The 25,611-nt window shown below is 42.2% G+C and overlaps 1 protein-coding gene across 3 annotated transcripts in view; it reads left to right on the top strand.

The window, feature by feature from the left end:
* grid2 (glutamate receptor, ionotropic, delta 2) overlaps positions 1-25,611 on the top strand; it is a 961,209-nt gene that overhangs the window by 631,877 nt on the left and 303,721 nt on the right. For all 3 annotated transcript variants that reach the window (XM_059650188.1, XM_059650127.1, XM_059650148.1), the window contains exon 3: positions 6,993-7,277. In XM_059650188.1, coding sequence (XP_059506171.1) covers positions 6,993-7,277 — 285 coding nt within the window. The remainder of the gene's footprint in view (positions 1-6,992; positions 7,278-25,611) is intronic.

The raw sequence follows: 25,611 nt of genomic DNA, 5'->3' as shown, positions 1-25,611 counted from the left end.
GGTGCCAGAGGTGGAGGATGTGAGGCAGACTATATCAAAGGCTGCAGTCATGTCAGGCAAGGAAAGCAAATGTATCCCAATCACAGTCATATTGGATGACTTGCACAATATCCAAGCTCTTTTCGAACACTGTATCCCATCATCCATTCTGGAGCCAATCTCAGTTACATCCCCTGGAGGCCAACATCTCAAGAGCTGGCCACAAGCATGTGCTTTACAACACGGTTTTCCATTCCCTGTTACACTCTACAGCGAGCGGGAAGGCAGGCACGATGCTATCTGAAGAGATGACGGGATGCAGACGATCAGTTCCAGCCTTCAGCACCATCGGCCGCACTCACCGGTGGGGGGAGGGGTGGGAGCATGGTCTCCGTTTATGTTGCAATTGGCCAGCAAATTGGCAGATCCGAACGGTTTTGTTACGGTTTTGAAATTGGGCCATGAAAAACTTCGATGACAATGCCTTTTGAGGCCTTCCAAGCAGAATATTTGCCTTGCCTTTCACAGGAGTTTTAAAGTCGGCATTTTACTAAAGGTGGAATCATGTCACCATTAATAATCTCGGTGGTTCAGAAGATGTAATGACAAAAACGCATTTGTTTTCCCCCGACTTTCTTCACAGCTCTTGACACTTCCACTACAATGTTACAGAATTTAGCTTCTGCAGAAATAGAGGCATGAAAGGTGATGATTGCTTTGAGGTTGTTTGCACCCGCTGTCAACTTGAATTGATGAAACACATACTGCACACACAATTCTGACAACTTCAGAAGGATTGTCTCACCTAGCAGCCCGTCATCACAAGACTCTCATGTGGAAAAGTACCGACCACGACAGAAGGCAAAATGTGCTGCTAATCATCAAAAACTACAAAGAGTCATAAAATCCTCACAGCGCAGAGGTCATAACAGGAATATTCACACCAAGGTGGAATTGTTACTTTTAGGACGTCAGATTGAGAAGTATAACTGCTGCTTGTGTTCTTTTAAGTTAGGATGTTCGCTCAAATAGGATATTATTTATTGCTTTAATAACAGAAAACTCAATTCATAACCAAAGATAATGGTAATATTATAGACAAATTAGGCTTACACGGGCCATTTTAAAGGCTGCTTACTGTCCCCTTAATTCCTGGCAAGAGTAGAAATGATTGCTCAAGTCCCCTGTCAGTTATAAGTCAAGGCTGCACGACTGAGGGTGGAACCAAGCCCAGGTTCCTGGCACTGTGAGGCAGCAGTGCTAACTACTGAGCCACCGTGCCACCCCATTTTCTAGGACATTTTGACATCAAACAATTTTCTCGTCGCTATTCTTACTGTGCACTCCAGAATACTCTGGTCAGCTGACCGAAATCTTTGTTCATCCTTTCCCAGTGCCATCTCTATCACTGGGCAAAATCGTCACTGAATTGGAAAATCTTGTGGATGTTTCCTGGAAGGTAGGCCCAAAGCTCTCGAGGCAACCATGATAACATGTTTTGAAGACATTCGTGGTCCTCTCTTTCTCCTGCTCTAAAATTTTGTAGCAGGAAAGAATTGTATTTTTACTGTGCCCTTCACAAGCTAAGACCAACCCTATGCATTTATGCAAATAATCAAATAATCCTGCAATCCCTTCTGTAATTTAGAAGGCATGATCCTATAGCAATAAAATAAACCAATAGATAATCTGTTTTGTGATGCCAATTGAACAATCAGTAGGAAAAGACATTAGGAAAGCTGTTCAATTCTTCAAATGGTACCCTTGGATGAGTTTGTACATCTACCCGACAGCCTGCTGGGGCCTTGGTTTAACACCTCACTATCTCATTTTTAATAATGCCACTTGCAACAATACAGAATTCCCTCACTACTGCAGAGAGATTATGTAATCAAGTCTTTTGGTGTGGGATTTACATCTGACAACAGGGCTACCAACTAATCCATTAGAAACAGACTGCTATATATCTCTAAGATAATAAAATGTGAGGCTGGATGAACACAGCAGGCCAAGCAGCATCTCAGGAGCACAAAAGCTGACGTTTCGGGCCTAGACCCTTCATCAGAGAGGGGGATGGGGGGAGGGAACTGGAATAAATAGGGAGAGAGGGGGAGGCGGACCGAAGATGGAGAGTAAAGAAGATAGGTGGAGAAGGTGTGGGTGGGGAGGTAGGGAGGGGATAGGTCAGTCCAGGGAAGACGGACAGGTCAAGCAGGTGGGATGAGGTTAGTAGGTAGCTGGGGGTGCGGCTTGGGGTGGGAGGAAGGGATGGGTGAGAGGAAGAACCGGTTAGGGAGGCAGAGACAGGTTGGACTGGTTTTGGGATGCAATGGGTGGGGGGGAAGAGCTGGGCTGGTTGTGTGGTGCAGTGGGGGGAGGGGATGAACTGGGCTGGTTTAGGGATGCAGTGGGGGAAGGGGAGATTTTGAAACTGGTGAAGTCCACATTGATACCATATGGCTGCAGGGTTCCCAGGCGGAATATGAGTTGCTGTTCCTGCAACCTTCGGGTGGCATCATTGTGGCAGTGCAGGAGGCCCATGATGGACATGTCATCAAGAGAATGGGAGGGGGAGTGGAAATGGTTTGCGACTGGGAGGTGCAGTTGTTTGTTGCGAACTGAGCGGAGGTGTTCTGCAAAGCGGTCCCCAAGCCTCCGCTTGGTTTCCCCAATGTAGAGGTAGCCGCACCGGGTACAGTGGATGCAGTATACCACATTGGCAGATGTGCAGGTGAACCTCTGCTTAATGTGGAATGTCATCTTGGGGCCTGGGATGGGGGTGAGGGAGGAGGTGTGGGGACAAGTGTAGCATTTCCTGCGGTTGCAGGGGAAGGTGCCGGGTGTGGTGGGGTTGGAGGGCAGTGTGGAGCGAACAAGGGAGTCACGGAGAGAGTGGTCTCTCCGGAAAGCAGACAGGGGTGGGGATGGAAAAATGTCTTGGGTGGTGGGGTCGGATTGTAAATGGCGGAAGTGTCGGAGGATAATGCGTTGTATCCGGAGGTTGGTAGGGTGGTGTGTGAGAACGAGGGGGATCCTCTTGGAGCGGTTGTGGCGGGGGCAGGGTGTGAGGGATGTGTCGCGGGAAATGCGGGAGACGCGGTCAAGGGCGTTCTCAATCACCGTGGGGGGGAAGTTGCGGTCCTTAAAGAACTTGGACATCTGGGATGTGCGGGAGTGGAATGTCTTATCGTGGGATAAGACATTCCACTCCCGCACATCCCAGATATATATATATCTCTACGTTACTTCACCTTTGATTCTAATGGATTTTGTGTTTTGCTTTCTTTTCTACTTTTCATCCAGATTTAGTTATAATTGGGTCTGCCCTGATGTGTTTTGACGCTGTGTTTCTATTTTTCACTTTGACCCTATGTGTGACCTTTTACTTCTCAAGCTCACTCACTGAAACCCTGTGCTCTAAAGTTAGATTGCAATAGATTTGATTCTGGCTGTGTCAGTAGCTTCATTTGCATATAACTACTAACTCTAAACTTGATCTGCAAACAGCTACTAACTCTAAACTTGATCTGCAAACAGCTTCTCACTCTAAGCTTGATCTGCACATAGCCACTAACTCATAAATGTGATCTGCACACAGCTGCTAACTCGAAACTTGATCTGCACAAAGCAAATAACTCGAAACTTGATCTGCACACAGCTACTAACTCTTATACACAATCTGCACACAGCTACTAACTCGAAACTTGATCTGCACAAAGCAAATAACTCGAAACTTGATCTGCACACAGCTACTAACTCTTATACACAATCTGCACACAGCTACTCACTCGAAACTTGATCTGCACAAAGCAAATAACTCTAAACTGGATCTGCACACAGCTACTAACTCTTAAACACAATCTGCACACAGCTACTAACACCAAACTTGATCTGCACAAAGCTACTAACTCTAAACTTGAGCTGCACACAGCCTCTGCCTCTGAATATTCACAACGCTAGAGGAAACTCTTGTGCAGCACAAGTTGGCGTATCTGCAAACTGTACCTGTGTAATTGTTTCCTATCGTTCTCAGTGCGCTTGGTTTGGCTCTCAGTTAGTGTTGGGCTGGTTAGCTCATTTTGTTGGACAGCTAGTTTATCATTTAGAGAGGCACCTACAGTAATAGTTCAATTCCCACACCAGCTGAGGTTACTGTGAAGGACTTTCTTCCTCCCACCTTTCTTGAATGAGAGAGCAGCCCTGTGGTCTGGTGTGTTTAGTTGGTGGGAACTGGGATGAACAACTGCCCCTTCACATTTTACACCATTGTCCAAGCAGGACTTTCAACATGATGCTGCTATTTCCCCTATCTAGTTTTACAATACAAGGACCTGTTTGAATGATACCAGGACTCACAAGCGGGAGTTTCATGGAGAGACATAATTAGAATTAATGGAAGTTAAAGGACAATTTGATCAGTTTTCAAAATATAAAGGGGAACTTATAGGTTTTCATTCACAGGATGACTAGTTTAGCATTTATTGCCCATCCCTGATCGCCTAGAGGACAGTTAAGAATCAACCACATTGCTCAGGGTCTGCAGTCACATGTAGGCCTGGCTTTAGCCAAGCTTCCTTTGCTAAAGGGCATTAGTAAACCAGAAACAAAGAAAAAATTTCTGGAGAAGCTCAGCAGGTGACCCTTCCTCAGAACGGAATAAGTAAACCAGATTTTTTTTCCCAAAAATCAACAACGGTTTCATGGTGAATATTAGACTCTTAATTCCAGGTTGTTATTCAATTCAAACACACAATCTGTTGTGAACCCAGGCTCCCAAAATATTACTTTGGACCCCTGAATTAATAGTCCAGTGATAATACCACTGATCAATTGCCACTCCTTTGACACATAGGGATGAACTATTTCTGCTACCTAAGAAATGTAGGTTGGGTTCAATAGCCTGAATTGTAAGGTCAAATCTTCCATTTCATACCCATGAGCGAGAGTGGAGGCAGAATGCCACGAACAGAGGACGGAGCCGTGGCAGCGGTGCCTTCCCAACACATTTCCACTGCTGGCGAGGTTAGCCAGGGCTCCCCGCAAAGTGGGTTAATGCCTGTTCAGTAGAGGCAGGCAGTCAGTTTTAAGTGGTTCAGACCCCAAGTAGTGATGATGCTGTGGCTGTTTGTTGTGCACAATGGTTTGGTTGTTCCATGCTTGGAGATGTGCATCTAATAACTGATTTCTGCATGGCATGCTTGATTGTGTAAGCCTGGGTATTGGCTTAGAGAGAAGTAAACAAAATGCAGGAGATACCTTAAAGAGCTGGGAGCTAAAAAGAAGACACATGGAGTATTTATTTTGCAACTCAATCAATACAGTTTGAACACATTTAAAAGCTAATACTATCTCCGTATAGCTCTGAAGCTAATCAAACATATAAAATATACAACCGCTGTGTTGGGAGATCACCAGCTCCATGGAGAACTGAAAGCTCCAATCCTTGAGGCAGACACATTTTGCATCAAATGCCAGTCCTTCCAACAGGCAGCATCTTGCTTTTGATACAAGGGGCTTGCTGCCTTCCTCTCATGGAAATATTTAATTAGTTTTATATCTCTAATGGCACCTCCTGTTCTTTCACCTGTCTCATTGGCACCCATCTCCTCCAGTGGGGCTGCCAAGACCTTAGAGGTGCCAACCTTCTGATTGCTACTACCAGAGGCATTAGGAATGCACCCATTGTCCTTAGTCAGATGACGAGTCGAGAGGTGGACAATTGCCGATCTGACATTCATTCTCCAGACAGAGATTGTGCCACATTTTGAAATGTTGCAGATTTTGGGTTACCCACTGGCTCCACACTCTAGGATCAGCCCAAGAATGGCTTGCTCATTCCTCGCTTGTACTGTGTCTTCCCTGAGCAGGGAACCCGCATCTCCTGAGAGAACAATGCCTAGCAATTCCAGACAGCTGGAATTTGGTAATGGACCATTTGTGTGAGCCTGTTGCCTCTGGGAAGATAACTTCAGTTGGCTGGTGTTCACAAGTTTGTTTCTATAATCTGGGCCCTGAACTTAAAGAGAAAAGAAGCTGTCAGAGACAATTCCTTCAGAAACACTTCAAAATGTGAGAGGTGGTATAAAATTGGAACTGCCATTTGCAAATATTAATTGATACTAGATCAATAATTAATTCTGAGACTGGTAATTTTTTGTTGATCAAAGGTATTAAATGATAGGTGGCAAAGCTATTGACTGGCAAAACAGGTTTTGAGGGGCTGAATGGCCTTATCCTTTTGCTGCAGTTCTGGGAATGGTGATTTTTTCTTTAATAGCAGACTCCAAGATTGACAGAAAGATTGATAAATGAAAAATAAATCGAATTTGGAAGTACAGATAATTGATAAACAAAATTACTGAAACAGCCACAGTTGATTCAATGGACAACCTATGAATTGTCTTTCATCAACTGAGCATTATTGCTGAACTGTTTCATTTTCTCAACATGAAAATGATTATGTTTTGAAGAGAAAGGACAGGGAGACCAATTCTCTACGCATTTAATAGAATATTTCTTACTCTCTTTTTATTCCGGCCACTCAGCCATCCCCGATTTCAGTCTCTGTGCCATTGGCTGCCATGCAGCTTCCTCTCCAGTGGCATTGTGGGTGTGCCTGGACCAAATGGACCATTGTGGTTCAAAAAGGCAACTCACCACCACCTCCTCAAGGGCAACTAGGGATCGACAACAAATGCTGGCCCTTTCAGTGATGCCCACATCCCACGAATGAATAAAAGGAAACTATGTACCCAAGTTCTGAAATGCCCTCCCTCACCTGTTTGCTGCTGAAACCCTTTGATGCTCCTTTGAGTATTATCTTTTTGGTCAAGCTTTCAGTGACGTATCCGATATCTCCTGGTATAATGTAATGTCAATTTTGTTCGATAGCGTTCTCGTGCAAATCTCAGTAATGTTTGATTCTGAAATATGCAAACTTGTGATTTTCAATTGAAGGGAGCATCAGAAATGAGCGGCCTTATTCATCACTTCTTTTCTCTGTGTTTTTGTAGCCTGTGATCTGATGAACCAAGGCATTTTGGCCCTCGTCAGCTCCGTTGGTTGCATGTCAGCTGGATCTCTCCAATCCTTGTCAGATGCTATGCACATCCCACACCTCTATATACAACGAACAACATCTGGATCACCAAGGAGTGGCTGTGGTCTCACCAGAACAAGCAGGAATGAAAACTACACTCTCTATGTCCGTCCACCAGTGTATCTCAATGAAGTCATTCTCCAAGTCATCTCAGAATTTGCCTGGCAAAAGTTCATCATTTTCTACGACAGTGAATATGGTAAGTAGTTGCATGTACTGTAAAACAAGACAGTCAATACACTGGTGAAGGATCCTGAACAGAAACATCAGTTTTCCTCCTCCTCTGATGCTACCTGGCCTGCTGTGTTCTTCCAGCTCGACACTGTATTGACTCTGACTCCAGCATCTGCAGTTCTTGCTATCTCTGTAAAATAATACAGTTTCACTCCACTTTAATTATTATGGAGAATTGGACATTTGATTATTCCAGTTTAACAGGTGAGGAGGACAAGACGATATAAGTATGAACTGTCTAAGAGTACGAATAGACTGGACGTTGGGCAGTTCTAGATTTTATCTGTTCATGGGATTTGAATAGCACTAACTATGTTGCTTTTAATTCCATTCCTTCCATTATTAATTACACTTAAGCAGTGCTTGAGGTATAGGGATAGCACAGTGCTGTTAGGGACGGAGTTTGAGGATGTTCGCCAGGGGACAATGAATGAATAGTGATATGTATTTGTGGTCCCATGTGATTCAGATAGAATTGAAGGTCATGATTTTCCCATGCATCTGCTTCCCTTGTTTTCTGAATGGGTCTTAGGTTTAGAAGATGCGGTCAAAGGATGTTTGGTGAGTTCTTACAATGCATTGTGCAGATGGTACACGCTTTCCGCCATGGATGCAGAGTGAGGGAACAATGTAAGGTGGAGTTTCGGGTGTTGACCAAATGGATGAATCTGTTGTGTAATATGTCAAGTATCTTGAATGTGGTTGGAACTGCAATCATAAAGGTAAGTGGAGGGTATAGTCCATAACACTCCTAACTTTTGCCTTGCAAATGGTGGCCAGGCATTGAGTAGAAGGAGTTAAATTACTCAATATAAAACTTCAAGTCTCTGAGTCACAGCATTTAAATTGTCTCTCCGTTAACTTCCTGGTCTATAGTAACGAAAGAATGATTGTGATAGGAAGATTGAATGATTGCAAAGTCATTGAATGTCTTGTGGAGATGGTGGGACTTTGTTTTGTTGGTGGTGGCTACAAACAAAATGGCACCTTTGGTGATAACCGTACTTTACACTCATGAGACTGTAGTTCGTTGCGTTTTAAGACATAAGTACAAATTAAATATAACTAAGTATGAATATTAATTGGACGATGATGTATGTGGCAGTACATTGGCTATATTATAGATTAGCAACCCAGATGGTTGTGACAAGCTGTGAAAGTTATGAAATTGAGCCTATAGCCTGAAAATAAAGCTTTGAAGTTAAGAGTAAATGCTCCTTTGGTAGCTTGTTTCATAAATTCAATGGACAAGTGAGCTAAGCACGGCAGAAAAAATCTAGAGTTTATTCCCACTTTGTGCTGATCTAAGTTGGGAAAGTCACTTTAAATTGTTGCGGTTTGCCAGGACAATACCAGGATTTTAACTCCCAGTTTCCATACAGTAACACCTAAAGAAATGTCGCACAAAGGAGCATGAGATTGGGTGAACTCATGGTTGCTGACAGATGACCAGGGTTTAGGAAGAATAGTTACTTGAATGACAGTGTGTGGGGTTACTGAACACCAAAAGGGGTTCAATGTCTCAAGCATAGAGCAAGAGTTGAGAAAGTTGTCGGGGGTGGGGGAGTGGGTGGGTAGTGTGGAGTAGAACCCATCCAGCTAAATTCCAAACTTTCAAGTATTATAAGCAGAGAAGAAAGACCTCCGTGAATTTGATTTGATTGTGTCGCTGTTTTTTTCTCATGTATACTGACGTTCCAGTCCACAAATTCCTGTCATTTTGCCCAGGAAAGCCCAATAATCCTCCAAATGCTGCCATTCTTTCCCCTGGACCTAACTTACAATTCCTTCCTCAAGGCTATCCTGATCATTTAGATGTTTTCACTCTGCTGCACAGTTGTCTATATTTCCTAAAACCACTGCTATTTTAGAATTCTTTCGTTTTCAGAAGGCTAACACTCATTGCCCACCTTGCAAAAGATGGCCCTTCCAGCAGGGCACATAATTCTATTTTTTCTTCACTGAGACAGATGGTCATAACATTCAACTCTCTGCCCAAAGACCTATCCTCCTGAAGAGTGCACATTGCTAGCCAATACTATACTTGCACTGAAAAGAAAATTGCAGCAAGTTTCTGTCAATGGCTTGCCAAATGCTCTTGCTGTGTATTTGGTTAGCTGTCAAGTTCCAGTACACATATTGGCTTTGATGTGGCTCAGCAAGCATCCAATTAATACAAGTTTGACTTCTAAATGTTCCGTCTGTAAGACCTTTAAATCTAGAGTGACAGAGAATTATGAAAACAAATAAAGGAGTTTTTAAAATTATTTTTTCTCATCGAACACTGGTAGATAACTGCCAAATGCATCTTGTCTCCGTACACTTCTACCACTTTTATCCCTGGCCTGGATCTTTGATGGGAATTAATAATGAACAAGATTCAGAATCGTACATTTTTAGAAATGAAAGTCAGGTTGCAGAATACCCCTATAGTTTTAAATATAGGACTGGGATTTTCAATAAACTGGTTTAATACTGGGCACCACAGAGTAAAGCAATTGCAGCCTTTGCCCTCACAGTCATAGCCAATCTCTAATATGGATGGTATCATAGCTAAAGGGGAAACAATCAGCTGTCAAGATATTTCCTCGTTTTAATTGTGGTGCTGTGAGAAGTACTCTAGCTTCTGATGCTGAACGTGACGAGTAAAGACCCACTGCAGTGAAATGAGAAAAAAATCGAGGCTGATGTTCCAGCATCATACTGAGAGTATGCTGGAAGGTGCTGTCTTTCAGATGATCGTTCAAACTGAGGTCCCGCTCTTGGGTAGACATAAAGTATCCTGCGAAAATGACTTCAAAGCAGAATAGACAAATTCTCTGTGGCTCTGTTCTCTGTGTTATATGCTAAGAGGTTATTTTCTCTTCTGACAGAGACTAGGACCAGAGGGCATAGTCTCAGAGTGAGGGTAGACATGAGGAGGAATTTCTCATATAGAATTCTTGGCCACACAAGGCTGTCCAGGCTGAATCCTTAGGAATATTCAAGGCTGCGATGGCTAGCTGCAATTAGTAAGGGAACAAAGACAAGGGGGAAAGGCAGGAAAGTGGAATGCATGATAATCAGATCAGCTGTGATTGCTTCAAATGACAAAACAGACTTTTTGGGGAAACCAAGCGGAGGCTTGGGGACCGCTTTGCAGAACACCTCCGCTCAGTTCGCAACAAACAACTGCACCTCCCAGTCGCAAACCATTTCCACTCCCCCTCCCATTCTCTTGATGACATGTCCATCATGGGCCTCCTGCACTGCCACAATGATGCCACCCGAAGGTTGCAGGAACAGCAACTCATATTCCGCCTGGGAACCCTGCAGCCATATGGTATCAATGTGGACTTCACCAGTTTCAAAATCTCCCCTTCCCCCACTGCATCCCTCAACCAGCCCAGTTCATCCCCTCCCCCCACTGCACCACACAACCAGCCCAGCTCTTCCCCCCCACCCACTGCATCCCAAAACCAGTCCAACCTGTCTCTGCCTCCCTAACCGGTTCTTCCTCTCACCCATCCCTTCCTCCCACCCCAAGCCGCACCCCCAGCTACCTACTAACCTCATCCCACCTCCTTGACCTGTCCGTCTTCCCTGGACTGACCTATCCCCTCCCTACCTCCCCACCTACACCCTCTCCACCTATCTTCTTTACTCTCCATCTTCGGTCCGCCTCCCCCTCTCTCCCTATTTATTCCAGTTCCCTCCCCCCATCCCCCTCTCTGATGAAGGGTCTAGGCCCGAAACGTCAGCTTTTGTGCTCCTGAGATGCTGCTTGGCCTGCTGTGTTCATCCAGCCTCACATTTTATTATTTTGGATGAATGGCCTATTTCTGCTCCTTCATCTTGTGGCCTTGGATGTTAATTATTAACAAATTTATATCACAAAAACAGATTATGAGGCTGTTATCATGTTGCTATGAACAGAACTTGCTATGAGCAAATTAGCTCCAGCATTTTCTGTGTTACAGAGGTGACTATAGTTCTTGGCTGTAAAATACTTTGGACATTTCCTGTTGTTCCTGCTCATGTTTACCACCCCGTAAGATATAAGGCCATATGCATATTTCTCAGCTAATAACATTGTTGTTTTCGAGTCTAAAGGTTGGTGTTTCAAAACCATGCCAGAGACTTCAGAATTTAATTAATCTTGTTGCCCTATTGTGTTCCTGAGCATTTGGAGGAACTCCGTTTGAATGAGATGTGTAACCCAGGTACTGCCTTTCCTCTGCAGACTGATGTAAGTGCATCAGTATTTCGAAGAAAAGCAGGCCAATGCTTATCCCTCAGATAACATCACTAACAGCACAGTTATTTGGTTTCATTGCTGCACATGGGATATTCTGTGCACAATTTGACTGCTCTCCTTCCTGCACTAACACCATGAATATCCTGCAAAAGTAACAAAATCTGAAATTGCGAGAAAATCTCGTCAGGTCTGGTAGCATCTATGGAGAGAAAGCAGAATTAGTATTTTGGATCCAGTGACCCTTCTTCACCATTTCAGAAGAAGGGTCGCGAGACCCGAAACGTTAACCCCGCTTTCTCTCCTCAGATACTGCCAGACTTGACGATTTTATTCAGCAATTTCCGACTTTCAGCAGTTCTTTGATTTTTTTGAGACCTCAAAAGTGCTTCATTATTTGTGAAGCACTTCAAAAGTTCACTTAAATACAGGTTCTTCCATTGTCACAATAGAATTGGGTTCAGTTGTAACTCCCCACATACCCCTGCATGTTGCAGTTGAAAGCATTGGGTAGGGCTAGATAAAGAGCAGTTCTAATGAAGAGTAGAAGATCCTCTGGTGTGACAGTCCAGAATGAGGGGACATAAAATTCTAGCATGACTGTTCAGAGGAGATGTCAGAAAGCAACCATTTGCACAAAGGAATGTGGGAACCTGTGAAAAAGTGTCAAAACTGGGTTTGATAAATTCATATGTGGCAAGAATATTAAGAGGGATGGAACTCATGCAGATCAATGGAGTTATGATACAGTGTAGCGACAATCTGATTGTGCGGTGGAACATGTCCAAGGGAGCTGAGTTATCTGCCCCGATCTTGTGAGTAACCTGACGTTGTTGAATGCTGAGGCTCAAGAATGATGAAAAATCCCATAGGATGAATATTTGGGAACATCTGTCACCCACATTGGTGTGACTCAATTAAGAAATGGAGGAATTCAAAAATAACCAGGGGCTGAATTTGTTCTACCATTTTCAGTGACTTTATGTAAAAGCTTCAGGAGCAAGGATTTTTATTGATGAATAGCACTTAGTTTTACAGAGCTCCTGTTATTTGAAAATTGTTTCCAGAAAGTGGTCACTTCACACGTTTTCAGTGATAGACATGGTCAAAGAAGATATTATGAGTCAATAAATTCACTTCTGCCTGAAGACATTAAGTCGATAAGTCTTTGCTACTGCAACATTTTTTCTCACTACAGTCTGATCTGCGAGATGGTGCCTGCTATCTCATAATCAGTCATGGGCTAAGATTCAAATTGCACCACTGGAAGTGATAAGCCATCCTGGCAGTAATTTCACCATGCATTTCATAAAGCATTAAGAAAATATCAGTTCAAGTGTAAAAGTCACATTGACCTGAAATAAAGACATGCATTTCGATAGCACCTCCCCCAATCTCAGGAAATCCCAAAGACCTTTATCGTCACTTAAATTTTTGAAGGTGCCGGATCTGTTGTAAAGCATGATTTATAGTAACCAATTTGAGCACAGCCAGCTCCCGCAGCCAGTAATGACTACAATCTGTTTTAGTAATGTTTATTGAGGAATAGTCATGATCATCGGTTCTTCTTCAATGTTGTCACAAAGTCATAGAGTCAGAGTCACACAGTAGGGGAACTGACCCATTGGTCCAACTAGCCCATGCTGACCATATTCCCAAACCAAACTAGTCCCACCTGCCTGCTCCTGGTCCAAAACGCTCCAAATCTTACCTATTCATATACTTATCCAAATGTCTTTCAAACGTTGTAATTGTATCTGTATCCATCACTTCCTCTGGAAGATCATTCCACACATGATCTACTCTTTTGTAAAACAAAATTGTCATTTATGTCTTTTTTAAAACCTCTGTCCTCCCACCTTAAATTGTGCTTGGGCATCTTTTATGTCTACCTAATAGAACAGAGAATCCCTTTGTTTGAGGTTTAATTTGAAAACTGGCAGCAACTAAAACAAAATTGCTGGAAAAGCTCAGCAGGTCTGGCAGCATCTTAATAGAGTTAACGTTTCGGGTCCAGTGACCCTTCTTCAGAAAAGTTCTGAGGAAGAGTCACCGGACCCGAAATGTTGATTCTGTTTGTTCCTTCACGGCTGGTGCCAGACCTGCTGAGCTTTTCCTGCAACTTTCTTCACATCCCTGAATTACAGCATCTTCAGTTCTTTTGGTTTTTATTGAAAACTGGCAGCTCTGACAGTGCAGCATCCCTTTAGTATTGCAGTTTTAGCATCAGCTTAGCTCTTCAAATGCTCCAGTTGTTGGAATGGGATTCAAAACCGCAAACACAGACATAGGGGTAGATGTGCTACCAAATAAGCCACAACTGTGTGTGCTGGTACACAGTTCATAGTACAATAGTCTCCAAGAGAAAAAGAGCATTGAGTCATTTTTGGATAGCTGCTGTATATGAATTGGGAGTTGTAGGGCACCAGGATGGATGCAAGGATGGGGAAAGTGGATTAACAAATCCAACTTTTAACTCTTTATACAGCATTTTCAGAACAGCACTTCAGTTGGATGTTCTGATCAGATCAGGCTTTATATTATTGGGTATCTAAATAAAATCATTGTTGTCTTTACGAATGCTGGGATGGGGGGCTTGAGAGTACTTTACTTTGGCTGGTGATACAGAAGAATAAGAGGAGGGAATGGCTGGGTAGCATTTTTGTTAGACTGTTAATCCAGAAACCAAAGGCCATGTTCTGGGGACTTGGGTTCAAATCCTATAATGGTGGATGGTGAAATTTAAATTCAATTTTTTTAAAAATAGAACTGAGGGTCTAATGGAATCAATTGCTGGACACACCCATCTGATTCACTAATGTGGGAGATAAAAATTGCTGTCCTTACCTGGTCTGGCTTGCAAGTGACTCCAAACCCACAGCAATGCTGCTGACTCTAAACAACCCTCTAAGCAATTACGGATGGGCAACAAATACTGGTTTGGCCAGCGATGGCCACATCTCATGAATAATCAAAAGAAACCAAATTAGATAATCCTTGCACAATTGCACTTGCCATTAACTTCAATCAAAATGGGAACCGGACAAGGTGTATACAGGAAAATCAACTCAATGTTACTCATTTTACATTAACGTTCAATGTTAAAATTACCCTGAAAGCATGGCACGTATAAAATATAATAATTTTGGCCTCTTGTGCATCTCGATTTTCTAAACTCCTCTGTTGGCTGTTGTGCTGTCAGCTGCGCAGACTCCAAACTTTGGAATTGCTTCTGCAAACCTCTCCACATTTCTACCTCCCTCCTTCTTTAAAGTTGCTGCTAAAAATCTACTTTTATGACCAGGTCTTTGATCGCTGATCCTAATATCTCCTCATGTGTCAAATGGTATCAAATTTTGTCTGATAATGCTCTCATGAATCTCCTTCAGATATTTCACTACATTAAAGCCATGGTGTGAATACAAATTGTTTTTGTTACATTCCTCAGTTTCCAAGTTTGACTCTTTTGCCTGAGGCCTTGGAAGAGAGAGGAACTGTTAATATTCTTGGCAGTTGGACATTCAAAATATCTAGCAATTATTATCATTTGTATCGGAGATAGTCCTTTGACCTTCTGCATCCATTAGATGCATGGTATACTGACAAAAAAGACTGGAGGGCTTATAAGAGTACATATTTGTATTTTGGTCAGTGCCCCAAGGGGTTAGCATTCACAACATGCAGGGCAAAGGTAGAAGGAGATAAATCTGTTAGTTGGTTCCCTTTCATCATTGAAACACCCTGGATACACCCAAAAGCTCTTGGCTTTGTGCCATCAGTGCAGGAGTTGCACTGCTGTTCTAACGAGGTGAAGGGAGAGGTCAATTCACCCAAACTTCAGCTTCTTACTCTAACAAATCCTAAAAATTAAATTTCACCATTTTTTAAAGACTGGGTAGGGTGGGGCTGAGGAGGGCAAAGCAGATAATGCATCATACCCTTGTACTTTCATGAGATGTGGCTGTCACTGGTTAGACCAGCATCTGTTGCCCATTCTCCACCTCTCTCTAACTCAGTGGCTTGTAGGGACCTTTCGGGGCGAGTTATGAGTCAACCATATTGCTGCGAGTCTGGAATCATATGGCCAGATTAGGTAAGGATGGTAGGTTTCCTGGATGTTAGACTACCATAAAGGAGACTAGCTTTATATTGCAGAGTAGTTAGTTGGACTTAAAGCCCACCAGCTGCCTTGGTGGAATTTAATTCCACATCCCCAGAACATTCTCTTGGGCTTCTGGATTACTGCTATTATGAAGCTACCACTTCCCCTCATCTGCTCGAGTTTATAATTAGAGGCATATTGTACAAAGTTAGGAAATTGCACAAAATCCATGTTTCAAAATAAACACTAGCTTGATCCCAGCAAGAGTACTTTTCCAATTTCTAAACATTTCACTCACAGGGAAGAATTTGAAGGCTAATTTGCAAGGCTTACAGGAGAAATATGACAAAATGGTTTCAGGGACGGCAGTTGTATTGTCAAACTGGACGGATTTCAATGCAGCAGGGCAAGTTGAGGAGATTTGATAGAGTTCATCATGATAGAAACATACATATTTCAATAAAGAGGAGCTATTCTTAATGATTGAAGAGCTGATAATTAGCACAGACAAATTGGCAAACTAAACCAGAGTCGGCACAAGAGGAAATGTTTATGCAGTGAGTGGTTTGGGTTTATGTGATAGAGTAATGCATACAAATTCAGTAGTGGCCTTCAAAAGGGAATTGCTTAAGTACTTTAATGAGAAAGTATGTTCGGGGACATGGGAGTGGAACTAAATAAAAGGCACTTTGAAAAAGTTAATGCAGAATTGATGGTGTAGTGGTGTGTGATTCGAGAATGTTGCCATGTAGCAGCATGTTCTTTCAGGTTGTCTCTGAGACTGTGAATGACCTCTAACCGGGGTCTCAGTGGTAGGCTGAAGAATGTACAAGCCATAACAAGGTTATTTCAAAAATGTTCTGTGGTTTAACGTTTGGCGTTGCACACCCCTTCCAGCAGCAGGCAGAGGATGGGAACTCATAGCCTGACACAGGAGTGGAACTGCCCTTCAATCTAATACACACTGAGCATTTAAAAAGCAGCCGTGAAGATGTTAAACCCTGTGATGATGGTTTTATTTCAGGGCAGTAGTTGCCTGACAATTATTTCTAAGAAGCCAGTGTTATCTGAGCAAGTCATGAAAAATGACATCAAGCATACATTGAGGCAATCTACCTCTTGCACATTGGCAGCATCATTTTATCTTTACAAATGCACTGTATGTTGTCTTTTTTACAGTTGGGTCCATCTGAAGCATCAAAGTACACCCTAAATTCAGTGTATTTCTTATCATATTAAGCAGATCAGGACTGACTCAGTTAAAAATCACAAGGGGTTTTCAGGCCCAAGCCATCAGGTGCTCAGGTTTGATGAGCATAGTTTCAGCAATTCACTGATATTACTGCAATAAAGCAGAGTCACTTACACAAAAATGTTCAAATGTAAACACAGACCAATTCTCCAAGCAAATGTAATTGTTTCTTTCATAACAATAAGGTCAGTGACAAACTAGCATGAAATATTGTTGAATATTGCGAAATAATCTTTCAAGAATGCCGCAAAAAAAAAATCACTGTAGCAAAGTATCATATTAAGGTCTCAATGATAGATAATAACAGTGGTTTTAAAGATCCTAGAAAGGCCAACTGACTTAGGTACGATGATACCTAACTACCTGCTTCAACCCAGGGAATACATAATGAGGTATGTTGAATGACTTTCTTAAAGGTGAATTTATTATTCAGACAAGGCATGTGACATCACTGGAAAAACTAACATTCTCTAATCCTGCATGATTTGACAATTTTTTTTTGCTGAGGGTAAGTTTCATAGAATCTCTACACTGTGGAGGCAGGCCATGCAGCCCATCAAGTCCACACTGACCCAAAATACAAATCCTGCCCCTATTTTTCCTTTAGGAGATAATAATTCATCTTCTTGAACTACTACAGTCCACAATGCACAGTAGGAGAATGTTCCAGGATTTTTGCGCAGTGATAATAATATATTTCCAGATTAGGATGGTCTCTGATTTGCAGGAGGACTTACTGCTCCTGAGCACTAGTTACTCTCGTCCTTCGAGGTGGGATCAGGTGATGAGTTTGGAGGATGCTGTTGAAAGAATCTTGGCGTGTTGCTGACATCTTTATTTGCTCATGAGAAAAGCAATCAGTCACGTTGGATTTTGCATCAGTGATATCTGGCTACTTGTTCACATTTTGCACATAACAAGCATTCCTGCCACTGAATCAGCGGTTACAGGTTCAATTACTATTCCAAAGCCTGTCATTTCTACTCACACTGTTTATGTAATACTGACAGAGAGCTGCACTATCAGAAGTGCCATCTTTCAGATGTTCTGTCTGTACCACTTTGGTGGATGTAAAAGATCCCAGAATGCTTTCATGAAGAAGAGCAGAGGCTCTATTCCCGCTGACTGACGAATATTTATTTCTCAGTCAACATCACAGAAACTGATTATCAGGTCTTTATCCAATAGCTATTCATCATAGTTTGATCCCCATGTGCAATTTTGTTGCTTTCTTTCCTACGATATAACAGTACTCTTCAAAAGGTGGTATTAGAAACTTTGGGACATCCTCTGGTCATGAAAGGTGCTACATAAATACAAATCTCTCTAATTCCTGTTGAACTGTATCACTGCACAGGTGATGCTTTTGTATTTTGGAATGCAGCATGGTGGCTCAGTGGTCAACAGTGCTGTCTCACAGTGCTAGCGACCAGGGTTCGATTCCAGTCCTGGTCAATTGTCTGTGTAGAGTTTGCACATTCTCCCCCAGTCTGTGTGGGTTTCCTCTGAGAACTCTGGTTTCCCCTCACAGTCCAAAAGTGTGCAGGGTAGGTGAATTGGCCATGCTAAATTGCCCACAGTGTCCAGGGATGTGCAGGCTAGGTGGATTAGCCTTGGGAAATACAGGATTGGGTTGGTCTTGGTTGGATGATATTCAGAGGGTCAGTGTGACTCGATGGGCTGAATGGCCTGCTTCCACAGTGTAGAGATTCTATGAAACCTACTCTCAGCAAAAAAAATTGTCAAATCATTCTCACCGCACAACAGAAATAATTAGCCACCACCAAAAGGGAAGATTGGAAAAGGTGAAAGGATTAGAGTAGAATTAGATAATGATTATAGCAGGAAAGGAGATCAATCATGTCCATGTTGGGCCTTTGAAAGAACTCCCTGCTCTCCATTTCATATAAAACTTTCTCCTTTAAGAACTCAGCCAATTTCATTTTGAAAGGCGCCAGTGCATCTGCTTTTAGCACTTCATCAGGCAACACATTGCAGACCACAACTCATTACATGAAGATAATTCTCTTCACCTCTCCTGGGAAGTGAAAAATATAGCAGCAAAAATGTAAACTAAACAACCAGATAGACAGAATTAAAGAAACAGATGAAACCAAATGGAAAGGAAGAAAACAATGTTTTGAAAACGGGAAAGTACTGCAGAAACTCAAAAGATCTGGCAGCATCTGTGGCGAAGAAACAGAGTTAATATTTTGAGTTTGGTCTGCATCCTGAAAAGAGTCAAACTGGACTTAAAAAAGTTAAATCCATCTCTCTCTCCCCAGATGCTGCCAGATTTACTGACTTCCTCCAGCATTTTGTCTTCTTATTTGGGTTTTCAGAAACCACATAGTTTGCTTTAATTAACATTTTGCTAGCACAAAAAGGAAATATTGCTGAAAGACATTACAACAACCAAAAGAACTGCGAATGTGAACCAGGAACAAAAGCAGAAGTTGCTAGAAAAGCTCAGCAGGTCTGGCAGCATCAGTGAAAGAAAAATCAGAATTCTGGACTCGAAACGTTAACTCTGATTTTTTCTTCGCAGATGCTGCCAGACCTGCTGAGCTTTTCCAGCAACTTCTGTTTTCATTGCTAGCAGACATTACATCAAAGCTTTTTGTCTAGCTCTTATCAAGGCAGAAACTCAAAAAAAGTCAGCTACATAAATCAAAGAACAGTTGACACAATGTGAATGCTGATAGATTGGTGTAGGGTTGTAGCAAGGGCTGTGATCTGTCTTTTGTAGCCGAGTAAGTTCAAACCAAGTTGACTGTCATTAGTCAGGGCAGTACCCTGAGTTTCAAGCAAGAATGATTGTAGCCATAATATTTCTTCAGTGTAATCAATGCAATGTGGGCATGTTCTTTCCAAAGTGTTTGGTTGGCAAAAAGCCAAAAAGGTGCTGAAATATCGATGAACAATTGCTAAATACGGAATCTGGATTGGACCTGTGTTATAGAACAAGTTATTCTTGGACTGTAATTTTATACAATATGAACATAATGTACCTGAACAGAACAACAATGAACATAATGTCGTTATGGCTTTCTACACAATTGCAGTTTAATTTTGGAGTTGAGCAATTGTTTTGAAAAAGCTTGATGGTGACAATGGCCAACTGTCAAAGGGACACAGTCAATATGTTATGAATTGATAGTTGACAAAGAACTGACATTTACAACAGTTTGTGGCTCTTGAAACTTGTGCTTCATGTTAGTGTTCCACTTGAGTGCATCATATCTCTGCATTGCCAGCAGCAGTGACTGAATAAACCTCTTCATGTGCATTCTTCTGGGAATTCAATTGCAATCTATATTTATAATAAGAAGCAAGAAATACTTTTTGGACAGCTCTCCTTCACAGAAATCTGAGAATGAATTTAAAACTTACAAAACAGATGGAGGCCTTATAGACCATTAATACCGTGCTAACTCTTTGCAAGATCGATCCAATTAGTCACTCCCTTCTCTGCTTCAATTGTAAGCAAATGTTCATTCTTTGTATTTCCCCAGCATCATTCTCTAGGACCTATGTTCACTTTGTCTTCTCTCTTCCTTTTTGATAAATTTAAGAGGCTCTTACTATGCATTTTGACTTTACTTGATATTACGCTGAGGGGCTGTTTTGTTCCCTCTTTTTATTTGGCCATTATTTGGTAGTTTTTAAATCTTTTCCAATCCTCTGGCTTAATACTAATTCTCATCACATTGTGTGCTTTTTCAATTCAACTCAATGCTATCCTTAACTTCCCTGGCTAACCGTGGTTAGCTGATCCCTTTCTCGAATCCTTCTTCCTCATACGAATATATCTTCAATGTGAGCCATAAGCTATTTTCTTAAATGTCTGTCATTTTTCTTCATATATCTTTGCTGTTAAATTCCCTTCACAGGCCATTCCAGCCAACTCTTCCCTAATGTCTTAGTAAATATATACATTAAAAATACAAAGAAAACTCACCAGTATGAATCTGATACATTAAAGACAAAAGAAAAACACTGGAGACTTAAACACAAATTGAAGATTTCACATTTCACATTTAAAGGTTCGTAATAAAATTCATAAAGATTTAAAGATTAGTAATATTCACCAATCTTACTCATCAATCAGCTTCTTTCCCTGCACTCACTTTATACTGTGGTTTACGATAACACTCTAACGCTGGTGTCATTCCGGTTTGCTTCTTGATCCATTCCTGTTACCATCCCCCACTCACTTCTCACACTTGAGAGTTTACTTCCTGCTGTAAACCTTAAAGTTAAAGCACCTCGGTCCCCTTTTGCATCAAATTTCTAGTAGTTATCGTTAGTTGCTCACTTCATCCCACTCTGAGGCAGTTTCCCATTCACCATGCTCCTAACTAATGGACGGTTCTTTTAGAGAGCCAATACAGTTCTGGTGGACCAAATGACCATCTCCTGTGCTGTAAAGTTCTACAGGGGTGATTTTGAAGCTCTGAAACTGGATTTTAACTTGGAAAAGCAAGAAGCCCACTGTGTGTTGAACCTGCCCAGCCACCCAAAGAGACAGAAGTCTGGTGGGTTTTAAGAAGGTGGTTTGCTCCATTGGGTTGGTGCTCAATGGTAAAGTTGTAAATTGCACCAATGATTGTAAACCTCTGCACTGAGCTCAAATAATTCTGTTAGCCTGCGAGCTTTGTTGCAGCATGAGTGTTAGGCCCTTGGAATACATATCACAAGTCTATTCTCACTGCAAAGGTAGCAAATGCCAAATAGCAATTTACATCTAGGTGCTCAGTCACAAACAGTCAATATGTCAATAACTAAAGGACAAGTTGGAAGTAGCTAATACGACAGAGCATTCACACTACATTAGTCTGTAAGTCTGTCACTGTGTCTCTGGAGCGTAGATGAATTTGAGCACTATGCACTTTAATGTTAAACTTCTTCTGTTCACATCTTCTGTCACTTTTCCCTTCTTGATCCATCTATTTCTGGTCTTCAGGAACGCCTGTTCAACTCCACGTCTGCACTCTATTTGTTTTCAACTCCCCTTTCGGTCTCTTGGATGTATATGTAAGGTAACAACTTAGTTCAGCTGCTAAGATTCTTGCTTTTTGTTGGGAGTTTAAGCCCCACTCAAGGACATGAGCATTTGGTCCAGGCTAGCCCTCTATCGCAATAATGATAAATGTGTTATTGGAGCAGGAACTCGTTCAGGAGAGTGGTGTGAAAGGCACACATATCAGTTTCAATAACAGCAAGGAGATTTCAATGCATTTTGACCAATGTTTATCCTTCAAACAGAACACCAAAAACAAATCGATCAGCATTTCCCAATCACAATCACCATGTGCAAATTGGACCACACTCCTTTTACAACAATGGGTCGAGGGGATTTGATGATTAACTGATAGGAAGTCAGATGTATTGCTGCCTAATTATATCTTGTAAGTAAACCAAGTTTTTTTCAGAATTTATATAATCCATAAAATCCATTTTAAAAACCGTGCTTTTCCCATGCACATCTATCCCACATAATGTAGTCCCAATTCATTTGTTACAATGTTCCTACAATTATTGTCTGATCACATTCAGTGGATTGACTTAATAGAGACTGATTTTTTTTTAAACTGAAGAGTCAGGGAATTTGCAAATCAGTTATGAGAAAGATGGTTAAAAAAACCACCAATGAGAAATTACAAATGATTCATCAAGGACAGCCAAGCGTAAAAGGCCAGGAAAGAGGAATTGATAAAAAGAAAACCAATTGAATCACTCAATACAAATTTAGAAAATATATTCTGCCAGCAGTGACTGTTGGGGATACAATCTGAAGGCTCATGCAGTTCAAGCCCACTCCCAAAAAGACACTGTCCAATGCTCACCTTTCAAACAAATTCCAAGTATTTGCATGCTCTTGTGGCACCCTCAACATTCCTGCACTCTGGGGCTCTTTGACTGAATGCCTTCTGTTCCCAAGATCAATTTCTTTGTTTCCAGACTCCATCCTCAATTCCAGAAATTAGGGATCCTCTCAGTGTAAGGGTTTATTCCTAGACCAGTCCATACTTTGCTAAAATTCCTCTGTGCCAAACTCCCAGATTTTAAGATCCCTCTCTGTGCTGCAAGACCATGGGACCCAGTCCAGTGTAAGATCCTCAGAGCCCTTTCCACTGACCCCAGATCACCAGACTGTACTTGTTGTCTTGCTATTCCCTTCTGGTATGAGGGCACCACTGACAAAGCCAGCATTTGGGGAGGCGATGGCCCAGTGGTATTGTTGCTGGACTGTTAATCCAGAGACTCAGATAATGACCTGGAGACCCAGGTTTGAACCCTGCCACGACAGATGAAGGAATTTACTTTCACAAAAGAAATCTGGAATTAAGAGTCTAATAATTACAACGATTCCATTGCTGATTGTCAAGAAAATACCCATCTGATTCACTCAAGTCCTTTGGGGAAGGAAACCGCCATCCTTACCTGGTCTGGCTTACATGTGACTACTGATCCACAGCAATGTGGTTGACTTTTAACTGCCTTATGGGCAATAAACGCTGCCTATCCTGTGCATGAGTTTTAAAAAAATTACTGTCAGCTCCTAACAGTCCCTAATTACCCTGAATAAAGTAGTGTGAGCCAGCTTTTTGAACTGCTGCAGTGAAAATAGTGCAGGTACAGCCACAAAATGACTGAGTTATGACACGAGACTCCCCAGGCAGGCACTCTACTCCCAGCTCTGAAATGACAGGCAAGCCCCAGGTGGACAGAGGAAGTGCTTCAGCGATATCTTCAAAGCCCCATTGGCGAAGTGCAGCATTCCCACAGAATCCTGAGACTCACTGTCCCAAGACTATTCAAAGTGGAGGAGGAGGATCCAGGAAGGCGTTGAGCACCTTGAGACATGTCGTTAGGTAAAAGGGGAGCCAGGCGAAAACAACAAAAGGAGCACGCTGCCACACCAAACCCCCCCAACCCACACACCCCTTCCTATGACCATCCTTTTCTCCCTAGTGAGGCAGGGTCTGCTGTAGCTGCATCAGACTGTAGAGCCACCTATGAACTCACCCTGAGAGGGGAAGAGAGTCATCTTCGTCTGGGAGGAAAGGCTGATGGTGATGATTACTGAATTAGTGTCACTTGTTAGTTCCCCCAGTTTATAAATCCTCTGATTTACTTTGACCAATATCACTGGACCTCTGTCAGCTCCAACTGGCAACCGACCTTTACCAAGTCATGAGAATGAAAGAGATAGGTGATGGGATGTCAGGTTTGGTTCAGGCTGTCAGGTCTGAATCAGAAAGCTGTGGCTTCAAGCTCAATTCCACAGCTTTGTGCATTCAGTGAAGGTGAAAGTTCGGTACAATTCTAAGGCAGTGTGGGTCTGATGGAGCAGCAGCTCTTGTGGATGAGATAATAAAACACAGACCCTGTTTATCCTCTCAGGAAAATGAGAAAGATTTTCTGACATTGCTTAGGGATAATTAAAAGAAATACTGTACCTGTATCCTGGTCAATATAAATTCCTTGCCCTGAACCTTGATAAAAGTATAGTTTATTGGATGGTGTTGTTTGCAAATTAGCTGCTATTTTTGCTGACATTATAAAAATACTTAGATTGGGAAGGTGTCAAAAATGTTTAAGTATTTATTGGAAGAATTAATAGCCTTTGGGTTCTATCTTCACTCAAGAGAAAGCTGTGTGATTAGTGAAGAAGAGTTTATTGGGGTAGACATAGTGAAAGTGTCTCTGCTGGTACAGGAGTCCAAAGCCAGAAGCCATAACAGTAAGATAACAAAGTGTGGAGCTGGATGAACACAGCAGGCCAAGCAGCATCTCAGGAGCACAAAAGCTGACGTTTTGGGCCTAGACCCTTCATCAGAGAGGATGATGAAGAGTCTAGGCCCGAAACATCAGCTTTTGTGCTCCTGAGATGCTGCTTGGCCTGCTGTGTTCATCCAGCTCCACACTTTGTTATCTTGGATTCTCTAGCATCTGCAGTTCCCATTATCACAGCCATAACAGTAAGTTAGTCATAGAGCCATAGATATAATCAGCACAGAAACAGACCCTTTTATCCAACTCATCCATGCCAACCAGATATCCTAAATACATCTAGTCCCATTTGCAAGGATTTGACCCATAGCCCTCTATACACTTCCTATTCATGTACCCATCCAGATGCCTTTTAAATCTTGTAACTGTACCAGCCTCCACCACTTCCTCTGGCAGCTCAGTCCACAAATACACCACCCTCTATATGAAAAAAGTTGCCCCTTGGGTCCCGTTCAAATCTTTCACCTCTCGCCTTAAACCTCTGCACTCTTGTTTTTGACTCCCCCACCATAAGGAAATGGCCTTGTCTATTTATCCTGGCCATGCCCCTTATGATCATATAAACCTCAATGAGGTCACCTCTCAACCTCCAACACTCCAGGGAAAATAGCCTCAGTCTATTCAGCCTCTCCCTATAGCTCAAACCCTCCAACACTGGCAACATACTTCCAAATCTTTTCTGAACCCTCTCAAGTTTCACAACATCCCTCCCATAGCAGGGAGATCAGAATTGCATCCTGTATTCCAAAAGTGGCCTAACCAAAGTTCTGTACAGCTGTAATTTGACCTCCCAACTCCTATACTCAATGCATTGACCAATAAAGGCAAGAATACCAAATACCTTCATCACTATTCTATCTACCTGTTTCACCACTTTCAGGGAACTATGAACTCGTGTTCCAAGTTCTCTT

Source organism: Stegostoma tigrinum, chromosome 1 (genome assembly GCF_030684315.1).
Source record: "Stegostoma tigrinum isolate sSteTig4 chromosome 1, sSteTig4.hap1, whole genome shotgun sequence".
NCBI lineage: Eukaryota > Metazoa > Chordata > Chondrichthyes > Orectolobiformes > Stegostomatidae > Stegostoma > Stegostoma tigrinum.
This window is presented reverse-complemented; position numbering and strand designations above follow the sequence as displayed.